The sequence below is a fragment of the Pipistrellus kuhlii genome, unplaced genomic scaffold (assembly GCF_014108245.1).
Source record: "Pipistrellus kuhlii isolate mPipKuh1 unplaced genomic scaffold, mPipKuh1.p scaffold_m20_p_7, whole genome shotgun sequence".
Classification (NCBI taxonomy): Eukaryota; Metazoa; Chordata; class Mammalia; order Chiroptera; family Vespertilionidae; genus Pipistrellus; species Pipistrellus kuhlii.
In genome coordinates this window covers 13,473,392-13,493,412 of record NW_023425573.1, presented here as the reverse complement: position 1 = coordinate 13,493,412, position 20,021 = coordinate 13,473,392, and the positions used below count along the sequence as shown (strand labels likewise).

At 38.5% G+C, this 20,021-nt stretch overlaps 1 protein-coding gene across 6 annotated transcripts in view; it reads right to left on the bottom strand.

Annotated features, from left to right (window-relative positions):
- Positions 1–16,691, bottom strand: part of SF3B1 (splicing factor 3b subunit 1) — a 35,669-nt gene extending 18,978 nt beyond the window's left edge. For 4 of the 6 annotated variants that reach the window (XR_006740477.1, XM_036421428.2, XM_045575449.1 and 1 more), the window contains exons 1-6: positions 16,532–16,690; positions 6,734–6,900; positions 5,400–5,504; positions 4,687–4,801; positions 2,782–2,861; positions 1,705–1,875 (exon numbers count right to left, since the gene is read on the bottom strand). Coding sequence is in view for 5 of the 6 variants with exons in the window: in XM_036421428.2 (XP_036277321.1) it covers positions 1,705–1,875; positions 2,782–2,861; positions 4,687–4,801; positions 5,400–5,504; positions 6,734–6,900; positions 16,532–16,559 (666 nt within the window). In the remaining variant the exon portion in view is untranslated. Of the gene's footprint in view, positions 1–1,704; positions 1,876–2,781; positions 2,862–3,163; positions 4,457–4,686; positions 4,802–5,399; positions 5,505–6,733; positions 6,901–16,531 lie in introns of those variants that run through there. The other 2 variants (XM_045575451.1, XM_036421429.2) reach the window with 2 other exon arrangements.
- Between the last annotated feature and the right edge of the window lie 3,330 nt (positions 16,692–20,021).

Genomic DNA, 20,021 nt, shown 5'->3' with positions numbered 1-20,021 from the left:
TATTAATTTTTATTAAAATGTTCTATTACTTTATGTTAACGATGACTAATTTATTTCAGCCCCTTGTTCTCAGCATGTCTCTATCAAAATAAACCTACTTTCCTATGAAAATTGAAGGGGTTTTTTTTTTTTTTTTTGCAGCCCACGTAAACTTACACCTTGTATATTTGGTCCATGTCAGCCTTTGAGCTTCACATGCTTGCTCTATCCACTGAACCAAACTAGCTAGAGCTATTCTCCATAATTAAAAGTTCAAGTAGATTATGTTCTATTTAAAAGATACATACTTTCAAAAAAAGAAAAATAATAAGTACTTTCTAGCAAGTATGTTTACAACTAAACACAATTTAAAGTTTTAACTTGGAGCAGTGAAGGAAGCCCTCATTTTAAAAACATTGAATGCTAAGTATAAATCTTAGTTTTGCCATTACTAGCTCTGTGACTTTGGGAAAGGCATGAAGGTTTTTCTGTCTAGATCTGCAACCAAAGAATTTCAATATTCTATAAATAGTTCTCAAACCCATTGAATTCTCACTAAGATATACTACTTTTGCTGAAACCGGTTTGGCTCAGTGGATAGAGTGTCGGTCTGCAGACTGAAAGGCCCCAGGTTTGATTCCGGTCAAGGGCATGTACATTGGTTGCGGGCACATCCCCAGTAGGGGGTGTGCAAAAGGCACCTGGTCGATGTTTCTAGCTCTCTATCCCTCTCCCTTCCTCTCTGTAAAAAATTAATAAAATATATTTTTTTAAAAAGAGAAATACTACTTTTGTATTTTCCTTCATTCTGTGCTTATATATTTAATATAAGACATTTCGGATCACGTGGGTAATTATAACTAAATATTACAACACATTTTAATCCTTAAGATTAATTTATAGCCCTAGCTGGTTTGGTCACTGGATAGAGCATTGGCCTGCAGACTGAAGGTCCCAGGTTTGATTCCAGTCAAGGGCACATGCCTGGGTTGCAGTCTCAATCCTCAGTAGGGGGCGTGCAGAAGACAGCCAATCAATGATTCTCATCATTGATGTTTCTCTCTCTCCCTTCCTCTCTGAAATCAATAAAAAATATATAAATAGATTAATTTATATTTACAATCACATTTGCATTACTCCTCTGATACTGGCAAGATCAGGAAAAAAAAATTAGAAGTGGATTTAGAGAATCAAAGGTTATGGTGATTTATTGAGGATATAAGATAAATAACTTGCACAGGGACTAAGTAATATATAAGGGAGGATAGAAGATAAAAGCAAGTGATAGCAAAAGAGCCTGCACAGTACAGATATTACTATATGTAGCAACACATTAGGTGACTCAGTGTGATTTATATTTAAATAATGACATAAATATTCTATAGGTTTTGTACTATACTTTTTATGTATGTTTTAAAATTGGATGCTTTATCCAACATTGAGTTCTAACTAGCTTTGTTTGCAAACTTGCATAAATACTATAATTTAAAATTCATTATTTTTCCCTTTAAAAAGATTCTATATATTAGAGTTGTGAAATTTTCCATTAGGGGTGTAAAGCACATAATTTGTTCAAAATCTTAGTTGGCACCTTGAACTTCCAGAACTATAAGAAAATATATGTCTGTTTTTTAAGCCACCCAGTCTGTTATGTCATGAGAGCAGACAATACATTTCATGTGAGAAGAAAAATTACAATAGTATTAAAAAACACAATGTAACCACCTCTGCTTGATCCCAACTGGACAGCTTTTTGGGAGTGGCGCCGGGAGTCTGGTCAGCTGTCTGATCCCAGCGGCGTTTTCGTTTGGACGGAGGCTGGGACGCTGCTGCTCCGTTGACGACTTTCAGTTCTCCAGCTTTAGCTTTTTCTGCTAGTTGTTGCCTAATTTCCCTCTGAAAATATTTGAATAATCACTGAGTATCTTTAAAACGTTTTCAATATATTTTTATATCATTAGGACAAGCATTTCTATTTAAGGTCATGTTATTCTTCACTCACTCTCCTTCCTAGGCTAGTTGTAGTCCTGCTCCTTACTTTCCCTCTCTTCTCTGTATTTCCCGTTTCATACAATGTCTTTCTGCACAACAGATGCCGTGTACAGAATTTATAACAGAGCACCCTGCTCTATATAGTGAAATAAGTCTCCAGCCAATGGTAGAGAACTAAAATGCTTCCACTGAAAAATAGTTTTATTTAAAACTCATAAACAGCAATTCAGAATATGTAACAAAATAGAAGTGTTAAAAAGTGAAAAATTTTTAATTATGTTATTAGTATAATTATGTAAATATTATCTATAACATCCCAACAAATGCTTTTAATTTATCCTATGATTTTCAAGTGAAGTTCCATCACCCCCACTTAATTTAGACAAATTATATATTCATAATAAAGTTATGAAGGCTAAATATTGAAACAAAATGAAGCAATTTCTGTAAGCTAGCAGAATTTCTTCAGAATTCTCCAACCATATCCAAAGTAAATTTTATGGGAGAATTAGAGGTTTTTCAATGAATGATTTAACTACTTGGCTTTCTCCTTACACGCTGGCTTCAGGTACACACTATCAATCCCCCCCACGGACATATTCACTAGAAGAAACACATGTATATGGCCAAGAGGCCAGGGACTAGGAAAAAAAGCTTACAGGCAGGGGTAGTAGAATTTGGGGTAAGGTTTTTTCTCAACTTTATTTTTATTACTACTACTGAATTACTTGTTCGGCAAATAAGTAATTTCTCAATCTCAGACTTATTTCTAGTCTTTCATAACCATTAAAATAAAGAGCAGGTTCATACCTCTTCTTTAGTCAAATGCTGCTCTCGCATTACATCCATGTAAGTTCTAGCGTTCATTTTAGGATCAGGGGTCTTCCCTCCTGCAGAAAAGAACAGCAACAGGACAAGAGTACAATAAATAAACGATAATTAGGTTCAACTGATTTATCTGCCCTGCTCTAATATTATGTTATTCCATATCATTTAATTTATTTTTTGATGGAAAACTTTAATAATTATACATCTTACTTTTTATTGAGTTTGCTGATCAATTTAACCTGTTTGAACACAAACATCTACAGCAGTTTAAAACAAATATTTTAATGCATATAAAAGCAAAATGACAGCACAGTTAAGTCTTCAGAAGTGATGGGTTCCTGGGTTGCTAATCCGGAATACGTACACTTTCGTGCCTTTGTCTCCATCAGCAGTTCTGACTTCAAGCAGCAGAATAGAAGCCTAGAAAATTATCTCTTTACCATTAGTAACACTTTGGAAAGATATTTATATTCAAAACATTACCTGTTGCAAGCTGTTAAAATCCTATCTACAAATAACTATAACTAGATAAGTTCTCCATACAATGTTCTACAACAGTCATTGTTTAGAAAATCTGATTTTTAAAAATATACCTATAATCTTATTCTCATGTCAGGTTACTAAAAAGGGCTTCATGCTTTTTAAAGTTTTGTTGACCCAGAAACATTTTTGTCTTCTTAGAAAGTATAGATTACAAATGAAAATATATTACTTGTATATATTACTTTCTACCAGTTATTACGATGCACATAGAAGAGAAGTGGCATACAAAGAGATGTGTTAGTCTCTTGGTTCAAGTTTCAATATCTGCTTTTCAAACTTCAAAATATCTTAAAGAAGCCCAAACAGTATATAACAAGATTCACAGAGGAACACTATGTTTTAGAAATGTGATAATTAGCTATACAGTAGTATAGCATCACAATTTAAGAAAAATAATAAAATTCTAAGACATTTCCTATGCTGAAGATCATGCCCAATTGGCAGTGTCATTCTTTCTGACACTAGCTCTGATAAGACTTCCTTTGGAATACTTTTTCACCATAATCTAGAGAGGCTGTGTTGAACTGCACCCTTAAGAATGCAGACAGGACTGGCATATAGCAGTACTGCTGTAGGAAAGAAATTAAGGACAGTTAGTATGGGCCTGTGAATTCTGACATACATGTTTAAATCAATTACAATTATGCAAGTAAAAAAAAAAATATCCCTACTAATTCATGCAGGCTGAAAGTCTAATTTGTAAACCTGCAGCAGAATCTCATTTTAAGAAACAGGCACCTAATGTTGATTCTCAAACTCACCTGAGGAAAGCTTCCATCAGGCTCACTATGCCCCTTGTGCTGACCTGCACACTAAAATTAGCAAAACAGACTCCAACTATTAAAAATATCAAAGCCTTTGTATACATACTTTTGTTTTCATTTTAAGTATGCTTAAAGCAAAGTAGGTGCACTTACTAAACTATATTTAGAGAAATATGAGGGGATCTCTAATGTGAGAAAGTTTCTCAAAAGTAACAATCCTAAAATCTAGGATTTGGAATGAAAACTTTCAAGAGTTTGAAAGTATTTTGACCAGAAAAACACATTTGTTCCAAGTATAGAAAGCGTACCCAAAACAAAAGTAAAGAAAAACCTTTAACCCTTTGCGTTTCTATGGCATTGGCTCATTATTTTCTTGTCCTTCTACCTGGAAAGAAAACTTGTATTATAAAGATGAAGAATATGGCATCTTTGACTTCAACCAAATCTATACACATCTATAATAAGGGGGATTTTAAAAAAGAAAAGCAAATTCATAAGCATGCCAAAAAAAATCAAAGGGCTAAAGACAGCTTAATACAAGCAAAGTCGTGAATACTAAAGAAAAGTGGGAAAGAATTACCATCTGCAAAAGGATCAAGACGCTCTGGGGAAATTATCATGGTCCGCCTGTGCTTCTTGTATTCATCTTCCCGGTCAGCAATCTTTGGAGGTCGGTGCTCAGCAAATGGATCATACTGAAAAGAGGAATGTCCAACTTAATACCCACTTTATTAGATAACCAAACAGAATATCTTACAACAAAAATCAGAACATTATAAAACATGTAAAATGTTTAATAAATGCCTATTTATAAGAGAAATATCCTGTTTAATTTTAGGGATTAGTGTTAACATAAAAAAAATATATAGAAATGAAAAAAAATACCCATCCATAGTTCAAGTCTTCATAAAACGATTACCTTTATAAAATTTACTAAGTATTGCCCTAGCTGGTTTGGTTCAACGGTCCCAGGTTCGATTCCGGTCAAGGGCACATGCTCAGTTGCAGGCTTGATTCCTAGCCCTGGTCAGGGCAGAGGCAGGAGGCAACCATTGATGTGTCTCTCTGTCTCTCATCCTCCCTTCCACTCTCTCTAAAATCAAAAATATCCTTGGGTCAGGATTTAAAAGGAAATTAATAAGTATTATCTCTAATTTTTCCAAAATCAACTCTCCTCAAAACATTCTAATATAATAACTTGACTCTTAAAAAAATGAGTTTCTATGGGAATTGAGACAGTTTTCTTTAGCTAAGTAAACTCTGGTTTTAACAAAAACAAAACAAAAAAGTCACCTGTTCTGTTGACTGTGGTATATCATTAAGCAATGCCACAGGGGCATGATATCCTGGCTTCTTCTGACCAAGCAAACTTGTAGATGATGAGTAGTCATCGTCATCCTGCAATAAAATACCATAAAAAAGCCATAAACAAAACATCAGAATTTAAAAATTTTACTAAGATTCAACATGAAATCAAAACACTTACTGACAGTGGGAGGTCTAAACCCGTTCACAAAACTTACAAATATGTGAGCTTTCAACTCAAAAAAAGCTATTAAAGAAGTTAACCTTAGTTTTTACTCATTTAAAAATATTAAATAAGGAATACTTTCTGTGGAAGCCAATTAAAATAACATTAAGTATGAATTAGAAAAACCCGAGCATTTTGTTTTCTCAGAAGAGACATGATAAAATTTGTTTTTCAAATTTGGAAACTACAGTTTATTTAAAAATCTCCACTTTCTTTGTTTGTTTTTTAACATGACTTAGCCACAGAAACAAGTAAAAGATGTTTTAAATATACTTGTTTCCCTTGTAATAATATTTAAGCAGAAAAGTGTTATATTATTTTACTAGTGTAATAAATACAACAATGGGTAACTCTCAAGATCTTATCACTGATTTAAAAATGAAACAATTTCTCCTTCAGTTTCTGGAACATATACACCACTATCTCTTACCAGAAGGTATGATAGGCTTTTAGAAATTTTACCTTTGCGAATTTCTAATTTACTTTTTTAAAAGTGCCAACTACAAAAAATGTGGTTTGAGTGTCATAAAAATAATAAGTTTGATTACCTATATCCATAAAATGTCTGTTACTGAATCATACAAAAAGGGATAGCAATTTTGCCAAATTTGGATGTTTGAGATGATCTGACAAAAATGAAAGCTATGGGAATATATAAAAACACTCAGATGTATTTCAAAATGAAAGTGATCTTCCTCCAGAATCACTGAAACAGACACCAAGAATCCATTAATAATATCAGTAACTAAACAGCACTGAGCACGAGTCAGATTCAGGCCACAAGGACAGGTGGCTGCTCACTATGAAGTCACTTCCCATGTAGGTTACTCTAAAGAGATCTCAGTAGAAAGGATTTACTTTATAACAATTAATGTCTTCTAGGTGCTTTGCTAAATAAGCATTATGGTTCAGAACTAAAAGGAAGGATTCTTTCAATAGTTTTATCCTCCAAAAGGAAGATCTCCCAATTTCCAAAATGTCTGCATTATTAAGCCAGATGACTCAAACAGAAAATGCCTTTATATTTCTTGCTCTCCACCAAAATAATAATAATAATAAATTTAAAATGCTTGACTCTTATATAGTCTGTACTTACATCTTCAAGTTCAGTTGCAGCAATTGATGTCACGTACCCAGCAAATCTGCTGTCACTTCCACCATATATTTCCTGGTCATAGTAACCTGTAGAATCAAGGCCCACTCCTTGAGCTTCATCAAGAGCTGCCTTCTTGCCTTGAATTTCTCGAATCTGTGCTTCGATATCTGTAAGAAAGTTAACACAGACTTTAATTTCATTTTCCATAGAGCATGCAACACAATGCATTTACCTATTAGTATTATTTAGGATACTCTTCTAAATATAGAAACTAAGATAATTATACCATATAAGGGGTTAGAACTATAACTATATAAAGCACTGATTTTTAATACATTTAATGTATCTCCAAAACAATAGACAATACTCCCATACAGAACAACAAATTACTCTTACATTAAGAATGGGTTACCAAAGTTTATTAAATTACTGTTAAATTCTAGACCTTTCTCTAACTTAAAAAAAAAATAATACTGTCAGTATTGACTAGAGACCAAGAATTAGCACTCAAGGTTATTTTAAATTCAACACTATCAGAAATATAAAAACAGCACTATGAAAGTGCTCCTCAAATTTGAACATAAAACAAATTGCCTACGGATTTTGTTAAAATGCAATAGGCCCGGATCACACTCAAGTTTCTGCATTCCTAAAGCGCTACCAAGTCATGTGCTAAACAGCTAGACTCACACTATGGACAGTAAAACAATAAAGGGCAGTCTAAATTCTTAGCATGGAATTCAGAACTCTGCATAATTTGGCTGCAACTCTCATTACACTTATTCGTTCATGATTATTGGAGTCTGAGATGTGGCCCCGGCCCGGGAGAACTCGGTGATTGCGCACCGTCCTGATGCGCTGAAGTTTCATGATGCGCTAAAGTTTTGGGGTTCAAGCCACAGTCAGGGCACAAAGGAGAATCAACGATCAAATGCAGAAATAAGTGAAGCAACAAATCAATGTTTCTCTTTCTCTTCCTCTCTCTAAAATCAATACACAAGAAATAAACAAAACTGGGGGGAAAGTGTGTATAACTATGGTTTTTAAAAGAGAGTCTGAGATCTGTATTCAAAACATCTGCCTTCAAAGAAAGGTTCTTTTTCTACTAATTAATACTTCATTTAAACATGTGTGCCTCGGTTTCCTACAACAAAGGCATGTTTTTAAGGATTAAATCATCACCAACTCCAAGCACCATGTTTTCTATTCACATGTCTAATATTTAGAAGACAGACATTTGGTGAATGGCAAATCAACTCTCAACTTCACCCCAAACTTCTCAACTTTTCATTTTGTCAAGAGTAGGAAAAATTGCCGAAGCCAATTTGGCTCAGTGGTAGAGCGTCGGTCTGCGGACTGAAAGGTCCCGGGTTCGATTCCGGTCAAGGGCATGTACCTTGGTTGCGGGCACATCCCCGGTAGGGGGTGTGCAAAAGGCAACTAGTCGATGTTTCTCTCTCATCGACGTTTCTAGCTCTCTATCTCTCTCCTTTCCTCTCTGTTAAAAAAAAAAAAAAAAAAAATCAATAAATTTTTTTTTAAAGAGAATAGGAAAAATTAAAATACAGTGAATACCCATGTATGCTTCACCTATATTCATTAACTGTGTATATATGAGATACAACAAATATATGTACATATAACTTTTCTAAACCATTTAAAACTCCTAACATTTTTGCATCTATTTCCAGATCCAGGACATTCTCTTATATAAATGACCACAACAGATTTAACATGCTCAAAAAATGAGCATGTTAAACCTTAGTAGCATTAGTAACATTATCCTCTAATACATTATCTAGCTTCCTATCTCCCCAATTGTCCTAGTGACATCCTTTCCCACAGCTGATCCACAATTCAAGCAAGAACCAGGACTGCACTTATAATAGTTGTCATGTCATGTCATGTCAAATACACTCTACTCCTCCCAATTTTTTTTGTCTTTCCTGACACCAGGTAACTTTAAATTATAAATGTAAATGTTTAAATGTTTCGTTTTAATTATCTGGATAACACAGAGTGTGGAAAAAAAACAAAGTTTCTACTGCCAGTGATTTCTGCAGCCTAACAGATACTTTCATTTTTGCCAGATCATTACCTTCAACTGAATTACACCTTAATACCAGGCACTTTAAAAAGCTAATTTATTAGTTCGCAAAGATCCAAAAGGGAGAAGATTCAAATGGTCATCCCGACCCCAAGCTAAGGGAGAAAACCGCTGTAGTTCCAGGTGGGTATGGAGAGAATGGAGTAACAGTACCTAGTCTAAGGCACAGCTGGGCACATTTCCCTGCAAGAGCGAGAGCAAATCTCAGAAACTCAAAGTAATGGAACAGGTTTACTACTGAACTAGCAGCCCCAGTTTGTACCCAAAATTCTTGGATTTTTCATGAAAGATCTTTAACCTACAAAGTCCCAACTCTTCTGAATCTGTCTTTTTTTTTTTTCTTTTCTGGCTTTACTGATCTTGATAATTGATCATGTAAAATCTTCTACAAGATAGAGACATGCTTTTTAGAAACCAAACTTGCTCTAATTATCTACAGAAAAGTCATTATTCAACTGAAACTGACCCTTTTTTGGAGAATTCTGATCTTAGAAACATTTTCAACTGCCAGAGAACAAATCCTTCCCTAGAAGTTGATATTAATTAAGTGTGAATTAATAAATTTGTGAGCTAGCCCATTTGAAATCTCAACTCATTCAAAAAAATTATTTCCAGCCCTGACCAGTTTGGCTCAGTGGATATGGCATCGGCCTGCGAACTGAAGGGTCCCAGGTTCGATTCCCATCAAGGGCATGTACCTTGGTTGCGGGCACATCCCCAGTAGAGGGTGTTCAGGAGGCAGCTGATCAATATTTCTCTTTCATAAATTTCTCTCTCTCCTTCTCCTTTCCTCTCTAGAATCAATGAAAAGCATATCTTCAGTGAGGATAATAATGTTTCCTTAAAAAAAATTACATTACTTTAAAAAGTATTTTTTAACCCTCACCCAAGGCTATTTTTCCTTTGAGTTTTAGAGAGAGGGAAAGACAAAGAGAAACATGGATATGAGAGAAACACGCCAATTGGTTGCCTCCTGCATATGCCCTGACAGGGTCCAGGCCCGGGAGGAGCCTACAACTTAAGTGCCCTTGACCAGAATCAAACCCGGGATCCTTTGTTCCACAGGCCTACACTCTTCACTGAGAAAACCAGCGAGGGCTACTATATTACTTTTAAGTCAGAAAAATGTATGCTAAAATTACAATTTTCTAACAAATACATGAAATGTTTTATCTGGCAGTGCAGTTTGATATAAAAAAATAATAGCTCAGGGCTGGGGGTCTTAAAAAAAAAAATCAGTAACATCTTAACTGTAACTAGAGGCCCAGTGAAGGAATTCATACACCAGTGTGTTCCGCAGGAGGACCCAGGGTGTGTCCAACCCATCTCACTTAGTCCTGATCTGCTTGACCTCAGCAGCAAGCTAACCCACCAGTTGCAGCATCTGCCCCCTGGTGGTCAGTGCATGTCATGCCTTGAGGTTGAGCAGCCTTTGCATACCATTAGTATATTATGCTTTGGTTGGTTGAACAGATGACTGAAAGACCGGATGCTCTATCCACTGAGCCAAACCAGTCTCAGCTCAACTCTCAGTCTTATCCTTAAAATTCCAATAAGACAGCTAACTACAATGGTAAATTATTTTATTAAACATTACAGATATCAATTCCTAAACTATGAACTCCTGATTAACATTAATTCAATAAATTCCTAAATAATTCTAAAGAAAAAATCCTTTTCAAAATCCTCAAGCAACTTTTCCCTTTTCTTATATTAGCAATATTCATGCCAAAGTCCATAAAAGTAATAACTATCTGAACATAGGAAAATAAAAATCTCAGCATATGCAGAAAAAATAACTATCCCAAACATTCTGCAAGCAAAAAATTATAGAAAAAAACTTTCCAGCTTTGTGATGCCAAAAAATATCTACTCAAGGGAGAGCGGCAAAACAAGCCACGGGACTTTTTGAATAATCCATTTTCCCTTTCCAAAACATGAAAGTGTTCACTCGCTTGCCAAAGTCAGCAGTATCTGAAGAACTAACTGCTGGATAGCAAGATTATGCACGCTAATAACTGTTTACATTTGACGTATGCAAAAAGGTCCAAATATTTTTATTTCATTTTAATATTTCAATACTGGAAAGCGAAAGTCACGCTGATCAAAATAAGAAATAATCAAGTTGGTTAAAGATGTTAAGGGCCCTGGCCAGTTTGGCTCAGAGAATAGGAGAGAGAGATAGAAACATCAATGATGAGAGAAAATCATTGATCAGCTGCCTCTTGCATGTCCCCTACTGGGGATGGAGCCCACGACCTTGGTCATATGTCCTAACCGGGAATCGAATCATAACCTCCGGTTAATAGCTTGACACTCATCCACTGAACCACACTGGCTGGCAATAAAAATATTTTTTAAAAAAATTTTAAATGACAAGATACAACAAAGAAATGTCTTTACCAGCAGCATTATTTAGGATAAAAAGACTATATGGGCCAAAACCAGTTGGCTCAGTGGATAGAGCATCGGCCTGCAGACTGAAAGGTCGCAGGTTCGATTCCGGTCAAGGACATGTACCTTGGTTGCAGGCACATTCCCAGTGGGGGTGTGTGTGTGTGTGTGTGTGTGTGTGTGTGTGTGCAGGAGGCAGCTGATTGAGGATTCTCTCTCATTGATGTTTCTCTCTATCCCTCTCTCTTCCTCTCTGTAAAAAAATCAATAAGTTATATATTTTTTTTAAAAAGAGATTATATGATCTTCTTAAACAACATGATGATGAACAACTCTAAATCAAAAATTGCCGGTTTGGCTCAGTGGATAGAGCTTTGGCTTATGGACTGAAGGGTACCAGGTTCTTTAGGTCAAGGACATGTACTTGTTGCAGGCTCCTCCCTGACCCCAGGCCCTGGTCTGGGCTGGGGCAGGAGGCACCCTACCAATCTACGTGTTTCTCTCACATGGATATTTCTCTATCGTTCCCTCTATCTTCCACTCTGAAATCAATGAAAAAACATCCTCGCACGAGGATTAACAAAAAACAAAATCAGCCAAAACCAGTTTGGTTCAGTGGATAGAGCTTCTCTGTGGACTGAAAGGTCCCGGGTTCGATTCCGGTCAAGGGCATGTACGTGGGTTGCGGGCACATCCCCGGTAGGGGGTGTGCAAGAGGCAGCCGGTCGATGTTTCTCTCTCATTGACGTTTCTAGCTCTCTATCCTTCTCCCTTCCTCTCTGTGGAAAATCAATAAAATATATCTTTTTAAAAAATCATCTCTTCAATAATTGGTGTTGGGAAAATTGGACAAATATATGCAAAAAAAAGAGAGAGAGAAAGAAACTAAACTACCAACTTACATCATACACAAAAATAAATTCAAAATAAATAAAGGACTTAAACATAAGACAGGAAACCATAAAAATACTAGAGGAACCCACAGGCAGCAAATTTTCAGACATATGATGAAGCAGTATCTTCACAGATACCACTCTTAGGGCAATGGAAATTAAAGAGAAAATAAACAAATGGGACTTCATCAAAATAAAGCTCTTGCACAGCAAAAGAAACCATCAACAAGAAAGTCCACTGCATGGGAGGACATATTTGCCAATAAGGGTTTAATCTCCAACATTTACAGGGAACTCATACAAATTAACAAAAGGAAGATAATCCAATCAAAGAATGGGCAACAGCAAAAACTGGTTTGGCTCAGTGGATAGAGCGTCAGCCTGTGGACTAAAAGGTCCTGGGTTCGATTCCGGTCAATGGCATGTACCGTATTTTTCGGACCATAAGACGCACTTTTTTTCCCCCAGAAGTGGGGGGGAAAAGTCCCTGCGTCTTATGGTCCAAATATAGCCTACACATATACTTTAAAAAAAAAAAGTTTTTTTACTTGCCCGGCTCTGTGTGGTCTCTGTGTGCTTGCCCGGCTCTAAAATGGTTCTAAATGCTGCTGTTTACTTTACAGGGTTGATTACATGTGTTTATGACTGTGATGTTGGGTTTTAATGCACATAAAATATTTTAGGACACTATTTGTATCAGAATCTTTTTTTCTTCATTTCCCTTCTCTAAAAACTGGTGCGTCTTATGGTCCGAAAAATATGGTATCTTGGTTGCGGGCACATTCCCAGTAGGGGTTGTGCAATAGGCAGCTGATTGATGATTCTCTCTTCTAACAATCTATCCCTCTCTCTTCCTCTCTGTAAAAAATCAATAAAATATATATATATATTTTTTAAATGGGCAACAGACCTAAATGGATACTTTCTAAAAGAGGACAGAAGAAAGGCCAAAAGACATGAAAACATGCTCAAAGTCACTGATCATCTAAGAGATGCAAATCAGCCGGGACCGGTTTGGCTCAATGGATAGAGCATCGGCTTGGGGACTGAAGGGACCCGGGTTCGATTCCGGTCGGGGGCATGTGCCTTGGTTGCGGGCATATCCCCAATAGGGGGTGTGCAAGAGGCAGCTGATCGATGGCTCTCTCTCATCGATGTTTCTAACTATCTCTCTCCCTTCCTCTCTGTACAAAATCAATAAAATATATTAAAAAAAAAAAGAAATTTGATTTAAAAAAATAAATAAATAAATAAATAAATAAATAAGAGATGCAAATCAAAATGACAATGCAGTATCATCTCACACCTGTCAGAATGGCTATCATCAACAAATCAACAAACAAGTGCTAGCAAGGAAGCGGAGGAAAAGGAACTCTCTTGCACTGCTGGTGGGAATGCAGACTGGTGCAGCCACTGTGGAGAACAGTGTGGAGTTTCCTCAAAAAACTGAAAATGGAACTCCCATTTGACCCTGCAATCCCACTTCTAAGAATACACCCTAAGAAATCAGAAACACCAATCAAAAAGGATATATACACCCCTATGTTCACAGCAGCACAATTCACCATAGCTAAGATTTGGAAATAGCCTAAATGCCCATCAGCAGATGAATGGATTAAAAAACTGTGTTACATTCTCCACAATAGAATACTACGCTGTGGTAAAAAAAAAAAAAAAAAAAAAAAAAAAAAAGGAACTCTTAACATTTGCAGCAGCATGGATGAAACTGGAGAGCATTGTGCTAAGAGAAAGAAAAATACATGACCTCACTCATTTGTGGAATATAATGAATGAACATAATCTAATGAACAGGACAGATCCAGAGACAGAGAAGCATGGCTCAGACTGTCAAACCTCAGAGGGAAGGCAGGGGAGGGTGGGGGTAAGGGGAAGAGGTCAACCAAAGGACCTGCATGCATGCATATGAGCCTAAAATGGACACAAACACCAGGGGGGTGAGGGCATGAGGGGGAGTGGTTGGGGGGTTAATGGAGGGATGAGGACACATATGTAATACCTTAATCAATAAAGAAATTTAAAAAAAAAACACCAATAACAAAAAACAATTCAAGTCCTCCTCTGAACTACCTCAACTGCATTCCTGTTATATCCTGGACTTAACACAACCCTGACTTTCCTAAAACAGAGTAATCTGTTACCCGGGAGAAGGAGGAGGGCACTTTATACCGTATTCAGTGGAAAGCCAAAGTCAAACCTAGTTCAGCATGCAAAGCCTTCCCTAATTTAATGTTAATCTTACATTTCTTTTTCTCAGCTCAGGAGGTATCTAACATATGAAAAAGTCCCACTTCCCACTTATCTCAGCCAAATAGGTGTATATAAACCTACCCAATTGTTCAAAGGTCATTTCTGCAAAACTATTTTAACACTTCCAGTACAAATTAATCTCTCAGTGAATGTTGATAAAATAGTCAGCACCCACATTTACCAGGTATTGGGGATACCAAGGTACAATTCCTGCACTCAACAATCTCAAAGTGGAAGAGAAAACCTTGACACGATAGAATATTCCAGATAATATAATAAAGACTTTAGAGGACTACAAAGCCAGCATTTTAAAAAACAAACAAAACTAATTCCATTCCAGGTTATCAAAGATGACTTAAAAAGTGAAAACAGAAATGGGCCATGAAGGACTAGAAGTTCTAGCAAGAAACTATGTAACTCCTATGTGTATTTCTACTAAACATTTACCGCCCCGTTTAAACTCCAGAATGATGAACAGTGTCTTAGCGCTCAGGTGTTAAACTGAATGTCCCAACGGTTACTTTACGGCATCAATTCATTCACATTGATAAAGCCTAATCCCAAATATACCAATTTTGGCCAATAAATTTCAATCTTTCATAGCCCAAAGCTTTTAACTAGGTTTCTAAAAATGCAGGAAAACTGATCAGAACTTTGATTTCCTGCCCAAAAGCACCTCCTGATGAAGATACCAACAAACAAGTACTCAAAGCCACAAAATACCCCAAATGAATACTCTACTCCTGGATAAAAAAATAGCAACGTCTTTATATTTTCTAATTATTTTGCAAAAGGCACGATTGAGATAGTCTTAAAAAATAGAAAAATAAATGCCTTATAAACACGTCTCGATTAAAGCCCTGTTTAAATCGTTAAGTACCCAACAACAAGAATCGTCAATCTCTGCCACTCAGGGGCATGTTTCATAAACTGTAGTGTTGGACTTCTGTATTCAAGGCCATACACACTTTGGTCCTAATCAACCTTTCCAAATTCATCCTATTTTTTCTGACCACAGCCCACTCCTCCGACACCTTCCACGACTCCCTGCCTAGGTACCAGACACCATCTCCGGCTCCAATGGGCACCCCTAAATCTCACACAGATGACCAGGTTGGACCAGGGACAAGCCGTCTCCTCCGGGACACAGCCCCAAGCATAAATTAGCCATTCCGCTACCCAGGTTCCCAGGACCTGCTGCTTTCTATGGAAGCATGCGTTTGTCTCGTAAAAGAATGACAATGCTGCCCCATCGGACTGTAAAACTCCGGGTGGCCTTAGTCTTCATGACCGCTCACCACTACCCAACCAGGCACCCCGAAACGCCGTGGGAAACCAAAGGGACTCTCTTGGAAACCTTGTGTTTTGATGAAAATGTCAGATTACCAGTCAGAACACCAGGAATGCAGCTCCATTTACCAGGCCTCGTCTTTCCTAAAAGGTGACCCTGTTTCCTGTCATTTCTGGGTGCTCCCTACTGACCGCCAGCCTACTCCCGACGTTTTCCTAAGTGTGTGTGCTCCGTATTCCAGAAAACGATCCACTACATCCAAAGCTTTGTTCATCTTTAATAACAAACGGTGTCTTTCCCTCTTCCAACAGTGAGTCTCAAAAGAAAAAAAAAATGTCTACTAAAAGCAATCAAGAGAGGAAAACACACACATTTTATTCCCAAATCATTTCATACCAAAAATAAAATTTAAAAAATGAAGACACAGATGAGCCAAGGTTAGGAGTCACGGGCCCGGGCTCGGTGTTTTCCTGCCTCCCGGGGCTCACACTGAGCCCGGAGGCCGGAGACCTGCCAGCTCCGCTCCCACGCCCGCCCCCGCCCCCGATCCCGCCCCCGCGCCCCGAAACCCCCTCCGCGAGCCGGCTGAACAAGGCCCTCCGGTCGGAGAGGAGAAGCCAGCCCGCAGCCGCAGTCCCCCCGACACGGAACAAAGAGCCTGTCGGGTGCAAAGGCAGGAGGACGCCATTACGTGGGCCGTGGCCTGCGCCGCCCGCGCCGACGAGACGAGCTGGACGGCGAACGCGGGCCCGGCCTCCACCCTGGAAACCCCAGGGAGAGGCAGAAACCCCGGGAGGCGACACTCCACGGCGACGAAGGCGTGGGGCTGGCGGGAGGCCGCTTACCTTCGTGAGTCTTGGCAATCTTCGCCATTTTGTCCACTCGAACACACAGGCGGAACTGGCGCTCCCAAGCCCTTCCGCTCGCCGCCGCTGCCACGGAGGAAAATAGCGGAGGTGGGGGGGTGGCCACTGCGCATGCGCCCGGCGGGAGCGCGCGCCGCCGAATGCCACGTGACAAAGCAGCTGCCTGGATGGGATGCAGCGGTGCATTGTGGGCGGGGGAGGAGCCAGGTGTTCGTGGGGGGGATCCAGGACCAGACTGGCCGGAAGGGCCATCTTGCTGCTGAATAACAGCCGCGGAGGAAGGTTCCTGGAGGACAGTTAAGAACGGCCATGGAGGAAACAAACTTCCGGGGCTAGAGGGGAGCTCTGACACCCCCCACACACACACACAAGCTCCCGGGGAGGCCGACGGCTGGGGAATGGGACAAAGGCTCTCCCTAGCATCTGTCTCAGCTGTTGCAGTACTTAACTGTTCATCCTTGGCGCTGTAACTCAAAATCTCTTGTTTTATTATTTTTTATTTTTTTAATTGATTTTTTACAGAGAGGAAGAGAGAGGGACAGAGAGTCAGAAACATCGATAAGAGAGAGTCATGGATCAGCTGCCTCTTGCACCCCTCCTACTGGGGATGTGCCTGCAACCAAGGTACATGCCCTTGACTGGAATCGAACCCAGGACCTTTTAGTCCGCAGGCCAACGCTCTATCCACTGAGCCAAACCGGTTTTGGCAAGGTCTGTTGTTTTAAATAAGTGCTTACCATTTGGGTAGGAGTTTTGTTTACAAATGTTCCCAAACACTGTTAAAGTGGGCAACTTGCTAATCCCATTTAAAATAAGAGGATAACTAGGGGATAACGTATATAAAACGTGCAAGGTCAAAAAAAAAACGCAAAAAACAAAAAAAACGTGCAAGGTCACACAGTTACTAAATGGCACAGCTGGAACTTTGCCACCCTTTTAAATTGTAAAGCCTTTTAACTATATAGGTTCTTAGAAAACCACTGATTGTCAGCATTAACGCTGTGAAATGCCTCTCAGTCCTACCTAACCCTCACCACAAAAGGTTGCGGCAACCACCTCAGATGAACCAAAACCAATCACTGCTGCTTCTTCGGGTATTGAGCCCTAGCTCCGTGGGGTTTGGGGTACAGTGTTTCCTCCACATTTATCAGAGACTAGTACCAGCCAAGCCGCGCCCTCCTCCCCTCAGAGACCTAGGTTCCAGCATTTCCGGACCCCTCCACCAAGTCTGTTAGTTCTAATAATTCCAACTTCTTGTGACCCCAGTGCTAGGGGAGTGTGCCGAAGAGTCAGGCCTTCCTGCTCTCTTTTGAAAGACTTGCTTATAAGGTTGGCTGTTGGCTAGCATTTGGGAACTTGGGTTTGAGGAGCCCCCGCCCCATCCCCAGAACCAGTAAGACTCTTACTAGGCCTAAACTGTGCAAGCAATACGGTTTATGCTGAACATCAGCTTTCCTTGCAGAGCCTGAAATTTGGGTACATGCCAGGTAGAGAGTGCCTACGTGATCAGCTCCAAACAAAAACCCTGGGCAGAGCTCCTCCAATGTTGGCAGCAGTCTCTGGTTGGCAACACGTCAGAACTTGTGATTCCAGGACTTCGCTGGAAAAGGACCTGTGAAGCTTGCACCTGGCTCCCCAGACATCCCTCATGCTCCTTTTCCCTGGACTGGTTTTCCTTTGTCTCCTCTCACTGTGAAAGGTCACAGCTGAGAACAACCAGAGGCTGGGTCCTGTGAACCCCCTTAGCAACAATGAACCTACCAGTGGGCCTGGGAGCATGAGGTGGTACCTACTCTTGCAGTAGTTATTACTTTATCTCAGTATCCTAGTTTGTCACTGTAGCTCTCCAATCCCTGTTTAACAATATCCTTATATTACATTTTCTTTTAAAATAACCTGTGTAATTTTCCTGACTGGTCCCTGACTGACAAAGCCAGCCAGTAAGGCCAAGCTATCTAGTTAATCTCCTTTGATAGTCCGATTTTTATGAGAAATCAACATTGGTAACAGCAGTAATCTATGTAACTCAGTTCCAGATTCAGTCAAGAAAGGTTTTTTTAAAAATATATATTTTATTGATTTTTTTTTTACAGAGAGGAAGGAAGAGGGATAGTTAGAAACATCAATAAGAGAGAAACATCAATCAGCTGCCTCCTGCACACCTCCTACTGGGGATATGCCCTTGACCCGGATGGAACCTGGGATCCTTCAGTCTGCATGCTAGGAAGGTTATTCTATTGATATAAACAGTGAAAGATTATATATATATGTGGTTTTTATTACAAAAGATTTCAAGCATCCATAAAAATTTGATATACTATTATAAACTATCCATGTACCCATCATCCAATTCAATTATTATCAACAAATGATGGATTTTATTTCATTTACTTTATTCCTCCACCCACACTGGATTACTTTAAAGCAAACTGCAGAAATATTTCATCTGTAAGATCCTCCGTATGACTTTTTACTGAAGTAGAAATTTCACTCGAATTTCCCAGTCTTGTATACTTTTTTTTTCTAGTCTGTTCAAAATAAAATCCAAATAATGCCCCTTAAATCTTTTAAATCTACAACAGTGTGCTCTTCCTCCTCCTTCACTTGGCATTTATTTGAGGAAATTGGATCATTGGTCTTACAGAACTTTCCATGTTCTGTATTTGGCAGATTGTATTACATTGATGTCCTTTAATCTGTTCTTCTATTCCCTATGTAAATTAGCATATCTGAAAGCTTGACCAGATTCAGATTCAATTATTTTGGCAAGAATACTTAATATGTAATATTGTGTCAAATATATTTGACAGCATATTTGGTTTGGACTCTAAGATACTGCTACTCATAGGTCTGGGTTGTTTTAAATTACTACCCGTCTTTTCAGATTGTAGAGAGACTTTTTAACCCATAATTCATGGAAGCACTGAAACTGAACCAGAGTTTACCAACACCTTGAAGCTTATGAAATATTATTCTTTCCTTTGCTGAGAAATCAAATGAGTACCACACAGTGCCATCTATTATAAAGACTCCTTTGTTAGCCTTTACTTTTTTTCAAAATTGGGAAACTATTCAATTGGTTGGCCTAATTCAGTAGGTATTTTCCTATGCCTGGGTAGAGGTGAATGAGAAAATGTTTGGTTAACTGAATAAAAGGAGGCCTTATGTAAAGTACATAAGCACATCATGTACTAAAAAATGTTTAACAGACCTTCTAGTTAACAATCCTTTGAAATAGAATTTAGTAGGAGGTAGCAGTATGATGCCTGTATTTTGTAGGCACTGTGGTTTTTGAGCAGGGAAGTTATATGATGAAAATGTTTTAGTGGAAGACATTACTGGAAATATTTAGGATTTAAGGCAAGAAGAGCAGGAATTGTGAATTTGAAGGTAATCTGATCTAGAATTGTTTGGATACAGCTACAGAACCACCTGAATCAACAAGTACATCTGTTTTGTATTGAAAGAT